General features: G+C 35.5%; 1 protein-coding gene across 1 annotated transcript in view; it reads left to right on the forward strand.

Annotated features, from left to right (window-relative positions):
- The window catches only part of CCDC173 (coiled-coil domain containing 173), a 35524-nt gene extending 29284 nt beyond the window's left edge, over positions 1-6240 (forward strand). Inside the window, exon 9 of the mRNA XM_029224487.1 lies at positions 5786-6240. Coding sequence (XP_029080320.1) covers positions 5786-6130 — 345 coding nt within the window. The 3' untranslated portion in view covers positions 6131-6240. The remainder of the gene's footprint in view (positions 1-5785) is intronic.
- The last annotated feature ends 411 nt before the right edge of the window (positions 6241-6651 follow it).

Below are 6651 nucleotides of genomic sequence, written 5' to 3' on the forward strand. Positions count from 1 at the left end.
GACAGTTTTTTGTTTCCTAAAGCAGTTTCCTTTATCAAGTAAGATCAGATGGTCATTATGGTTATGACACAATAAAATGTATTAAAAATGTGAAGAGTTAGTTTTTGTTTTTATGGGTATTGAAGTTTTCACACTAGGTTTATGTCTTTTGCACAACTATTTATCCTTCTTTAGTTTCTATTGTGTTTTGATAAATATTTAAGAAAATACAAATGCAAATGGCAGGCCATGATGCTTCCTTTACTTTTTCCCCCTGTTTAAAACCACTACCCAGAGAATATGTTGATTGGGATCACATAGGTTTCATATTTGAGGTGAGTGGGGGGTCCCAGAGATTTTACAACATGTATGGAGGACCTGGCAACCAATCATTTGTGTCTAAAAACTGTTTTCCAGAATAGCTGTACCATTTTCCATTCCTACCAGCAATGAGTGCAAGGACAAGTTGCCCCACATCCTTGCTAACACTTGTTATTGCCATCCTTTAATTTTTAACTATTCTAGTATAGTGTTATCTCATGGTGTTATTTTGCATTTCCCTAATGACTAAAGATATTGAACATCTTTTCATGTACTTTTTAGTCATTTGTGTGCCTTGTGAAGTATTTATTTAAATCTTTTGCCAATTTTTTAGTTGGGTTGCTTTCTTTTCTCTTTTTAAGTTTATTTTTTATTTTTGGCTGCATTGGGTCTTCATTGCTGCACACGGGCTTTCTCTAGTTGTGGCAAGCGGGTGCTATTCTTCGTTGCAGTGCATGGGCTTCTTATTGTGGTGGCTTCTCTTGTTGCAGAGCACAGGCTCTAGGTGCGTGGGCTTCAGTAGTTGTGGCACACAGGCTCAGTAGTTGTGGCTTGTGGGCTGCAGAGCGCAGGCTCAGTAGTTGTGGTGCATGGGCTTAGTTGCTCCGTGGCATGTGGGATCTTCCCGGACCAGGCTCAAACCTGTGTGACCTGCATTGGCAGGCAGATTCTTAACCACTGCACCACCAGGGAAACCCTGGGTTTCTTTCTAATTGTTGAGTTTTAACTTATTTTTTTAATGTGGTGAAATATACATAACATAAAATTTACCATTCAAACCAGGGGTCCCTAACCCCTGGGCCCCAGACTGGTAGCGGTACGCGGCATGTTAGGAACCGGGCTGCATAGCAGGAGGTGAGCAGTGCGCGAGCGAGCAAAGCTTCATTTGCCACTCCCCATCGCTCCCCATAGCTTGCATTACCACCTGAATCATGGCTCACATTACTGCCTGAACCATACCTCCCCCTCCCGTCCGTGGAAAAATTGTCTTCCACGAAACCGGTCCCTGGTGCCAAAAAGGTTGGGGACCACTGATTCTATTTTTAATCATACAGTCCAAGGGCATTAAGCACATTTACACTGAGGTGCAACTATGAATACTGTCCAACTTCATAACTTTTTCATCATCCTACTCTGAAACTCTGTACCCATTAAACAGTAACTCTGTTCCCCTTCCTCCCAGTTCCTGGTAACCAGTGTTCTACTTTTTGTCTCTGTGAATTTGCTTATTCCAGGTACCACATATTAGTGGGATCATACAATATTTGTCCTTTTTTGCCTGTCTTATTTCACTGAGCTTATGTCTTCAAGGTTCATTCATGTTGCTGCATGTGTCAGTTTCATTCCTTATTAATGCTGAATAATATTCCATTAATACCATTAATAATAATAATATTCCATTGTACCACAATTTGTTTATCCTTACATCCATCAATAGATATTTGGGTTTTTCCCATTTTTTGGCTATTGCAAATAATGCTTCTGCACATTGGTATAAGATATCTGTTTGAGTCCCTGTTTTCAATTCTTTTGCTTATATACCCACAAGTGGAATTGCTGGATCATATGGTAATTATATGTTTAAGTTTTTTCAGAACCACCATACTGTTTTCTACAGCAACTGTACCATTAACATTCTGACCAGCAAAGTTCAAGGGTTCCAGTTTCTCCAAATTCTCAACATTTTCTGTGTTTGTTGTTGTTTATCATAATGGATTTCAAATGGTATCTTATTGTGGTTTTCATTTGCATTTCCCTCATGATTAGTGATGTTGAGCCTCTTTTCATATGCTTATTCAGTCTGAAGACTTCCTTTAGCACATTTTATAGCACAGGTGGGCTAGCAATAAATTCTTTCAGTTAATGTTTTTCTGGAGATGTCTTTATCTTGCCTTTTCATTGGATATGAAATTATTGGATATCGTTTTTTTCAGCCTTTTGAATGTTTGTTCCAGTGTCTTCTGGCCTTCACTGTTTATGACTAGAAATCTGCTCTCAATCATAGTTTGTCCCCTATATGTGATGTGTCATTTTTCTCTTGAAATTGAAGTTTTTTCTTCATTTTTGGCTTCCTGCAGATTGAATATGATGCATTTTCCTTGAGTTTTTTCTATTTGGGATTTGTGGTGCCTCTTGGATGTGCTAGTTAATGTCACCAAATGTGGGGAGTTTTCTGTTATTTCTTCAAATATTTTTCCTGCTTCTTTATCCTTTTTTCTTCAGGGACCCAATTTGCACATACACAGAGACATCTGATATTATACCAGAAACCTCTGACAATTCTGATCATTTTTAGTCAATATTTTTCTCTTTGTTCCTCAGATGGGACAGTTTCTATTGATCTACCTTCAGATTCACTGATTCTGATGTTGAGCTCATCTAGTGAATTTATCAATTATTGAACTTTCAACCCTACAGTTTTCATTTGGTTCTTTATATTTTTTATATTGTTTCTATTTATCTGATTAGATTGCCAGTTCACTCATTCTGAGCATATTTCCTTTAATTCACTGGATATATTCATAACTGCTTTGAAATCTAATTGCTAAAGTCAATACGCAGTTTCATTCAAAGTTTGTTTCCTGGGAATAATGTAACACGTTTCTATTTCTTTGCAGGTCTAGTAATTTTTGGTTGAAAACTTGACATTTTATAGAATATGTTGTAGATTGTTTTGTTCTGAGAGTTGTTGCTTTTTTAGTAGGCAACTGCTTTCCCTGGACGCAAGCTATGAAATCTGTTTTCACCACAGAAGGTAGCCTCTGATGTCTTTGCTCACTTTTATTTTTTAAAGCCTCGACTCCTAGGGTTCCTCACTGTACTGGTGTTGACAGTCATCCAATAATATGGGTAGAGTTTATGTTCAGACACCTTCAGCCAGTAATGTTTTTACTCCTACCCCTGCTATGCAAGCTGTGGGCAGGTTGAGGGTGGTAGTCCAAAGAACACTAAATTCATAATTTCTCCCAGGCTTTTTTTGCCAGGCTCCTGAGGTATCCTGTGTGAATGTGTTTTATCAATTAGTCAGGGATGTCTGTAAATTTTATCATTTCAACTCTTCTGTCTCATTCCAGAATCTCCCCCTTTAATTTCTAGCTGCTTTGCCACTCAACCCAAATAGAATCTGACATCATTATCCAGTTAAATTGCAAGTTTTCACCTCCTGAGCTGGAGGGATAGCAATGCCCTCCAAAGAATGCCCAAAACTTGCGGTTCTTACCTCCTGATTTAGTAGCAGTTTTTCATGAAAAAACACTTCTCAAGTAGTTGCCTGTACATGGTCACTTACCAGTGCTCTGAAATGGCTGATTTTAATAATTTTTAATAATAAACTTGTTTTCTGTGGAGAATAATTGGCCAACCTCCTCATGTGGCCATTACCAGAAGTAGGATCTGCCATATTATTTTGAAGCAAATTCCAGATATCATATTTTATCAATGTATATTTCAGTATCTTCTCTCTAAAGCTCAGGGACTCTTTAGAAATTAACATAATCACAATTCTGTTAAAACATCTAAAACAATTAACATTCAAAAATATAAAACAACATTCAGCATTTAAATTTCCCCCAGATTGTCTCATGAATATTTTTAGTTTTTGTTTGAGGATGAAACAGGGTCCATATATTCTATTTGGTTGACTGATGTCTTTCAAGTTTCTTTTAACCTATAACTCCTCCTCCACCCCCATCCTCTGTTTTTGTCTTAGGTTCTCCCTCCTTGTCTCCATTATGTTTATCTTGCAATTTATTTGTTGAAGGAACAGGGTTTCTTATCTTTTAGAATTATTATAGTCTGCATTTTGCTGATTGGATCCCTGCAGGGTAGTATTGTTCTTCACATTTCATGTAAAATCTAGTTTAGGTCAGATTCAGGTTCAATTTTTTGGTGAAAACTCCTCATAACTGGTGTTGTGTATTTCCATTAGAAGGCATGTAATGACTGTTGTCTCACTTTCTGTGACACAAACAGCCTTTGATGATTGTTACCTAGATTTAATTCATCAGGTGGAAAAATGTTAGTATTTTCTGCTTCCTTCTCATCGATTTGCTGAAGTTTTCAAAGAAATTTTCATGATCAGCAGTTTCTCTGCAGTACAATTTTAAAAGAAAAGACAGGATATTTGATTCTTTAACTGCATTTTCGAGTTTTCAAAATAATTAGCTCTCTAGCATCCTCCAAAGGTATTTGTTACTTTACCCCCATGTGTTATAATTTTTAGGATTTTAAGTTTCTTTACAAATCTGTATTTATGCTTAATGTATATAAAATTTAAGGTACCAGTCATGTATTCCATTATGGTTACCTTTCCTTCCATTCTCATTTCTTTTCTGTACTTCAAATATTTCTCCCTGTTCCCTCAATATCTTTCTACAAAACTGCTACCAAACCAATACAGTATATCCCAACTGCTCCTTGTTAAGATCCCAAATTACAGCATTTTACCATTGATGAGATAGTTCTTAGTCTCTCTGATTTTTTCCTAATGTTATTGAATATCATTTTCTATTTTTCAAACTCCTAGTATCCTATCCCCTATTCAACATATAGCATGAAAGCCTGTTTTGAAACATAGCACTAACAAAAATTTGCTATTTTGTATTCATATGGTTGTTTTATTTCCTCACAAATTTCAATTCCTGGTAGATATATCAGGTTTAAGCTACTATTTTATGCTGAAGTGTTGGTTACTGAGTTTGAAATATATTTTCATGAATACTATATTCATAAGTAGACAAAATCTTAATTTTTGATTAAACTCAGCATTTCTTAAAATGCTTCTGAGAAGACACAAGGAAAAGGTGTCAACCAAAACTTTATAGAAATCTTAAAAAACCCATTAGTCACTTCATATAAGCAGTTAAAAGAACAATCGTTTTGTAAATTATAAAGTTAAAAGAAAAAAATATGGAATGTTAGTAAACTGGCTTTTGGTAGGTAGATTGCTTATTTCTACCTAGCTCCAACATTGATAAATGTCACTTGTTCCAACTTCAAATTCTTAGGAAAGAGAATGTAACTGGTTTAACCACTTAATTCAGATATTCATTGCTGACTTAATCTTATGTGGCTGAGTCACATGGTATATCTGGCTGATTTGGGACAGCGGGTTTGGGTGCATTCCTTCAGAATAGTGGGTGAATGGGGACAGGGATTGATTGTCTTCTACACTTGTCAAAGTACACATCCTCTAAATGGTAGAAACAGGATTTTAAACTTGGTTATTTGATTTTTAATTTCATGCTGCATTGTTTGAAGATGTACCATCACATAATACTGAGCCACTACTTTGAACATGATACTGTTGTGAGAAGCATGGGAGAATTTATGAAATAAATTATACTATATAGTTGTTAAGTCAGGACTTGTCAAATATCGAGTTTAGAAAGCTCTATCTGCAACTTCAAATGCTACATATATTTAGAAAATTGATTTTTTTTTTTTTACTAATACAAAGTGTATTTTTTCTTTCCTTCCCAAATAGGCCAAAAATAAATTTAATGCACTGCAAGCAAAACAAGCAGAATTAGAGTACTGCAGACTTACTGAAGCTCTTGTGGCTGAAAAAGAGAAGGAATTTCAGGATTATGCCAGAGAAGTAATTGAATCTGAGTCTGAATCAACAAACAAGTATATTTATCCTCTTGTAAAAGCTGTACAGGAAGGACCTGGAGGTGGTGGTGGGCCAGTTTTTGTGGACAGAGGTGTATTAAGACCCAGCTATCAGGCAAATGATATCACTGGAGTCCAGCTCCCTTTTTATACCTCTCAGGGATCAAAATATAATAATTTTCAAAAGTCTAAGGGAAGGCTAGGTTTTACATGGTAGAAAAAAGTTTATTTTTAAGAAGACTAAGTCATAGCTAATATTATGAGCTACAAATTCAAGTGAATTATATGCTTATAATTTGTTAATAAAGCTGCTTTTCATCTAAGTACAATTATGTCTGATCTGATTCGTCCCCATTCAAGATTAAGTCAGATTCCATTTTTTATTTTGATAAAACACATACACAACCAAATGTATAATTTTAGCCATTTAAGAATATTCAGTGGCATTAAGTATATTCTTAATATTGTACAACCTGCACCTATTAGTACACAACTGCTCTGATCTGGTAATTTGATAAAAGAAACCATAGCTAAAATTTGTGGCAAAGATGTAAACTGGAACTAGGACGTTTTGGGTATTGAGAGGACTTGGTGGGGTGGGGGAAGTGTAAAAATTATGAATCCACACTTAAAAAAGAAACACAGTACTAGGTTAGGAAGTATGTTTAGGAAAGAAACCTAGAAAGCAATGAAAATAGAAAAAGCACATTGAAACTAAAAGTATTTTAATAACAAATT

Source organism: Monodon monoceros, unplaced genomic scaffold (assembly GCF_005190385.1).
Source record: "Monodon monoceros isolate NGI ecotype Baffin Bay Population unplaced genomic scaffold, NGI_Narwhal_1 Super_Scaffold_16, whole genome shotgun sequence".
In the NCBI taxonomy this organism is placed as follows: Eukaryota; Metazoa; Chordata; class Mammalia; order Artiodactyla; family Monodontidae; genus Monodon; species Monodon monoceros.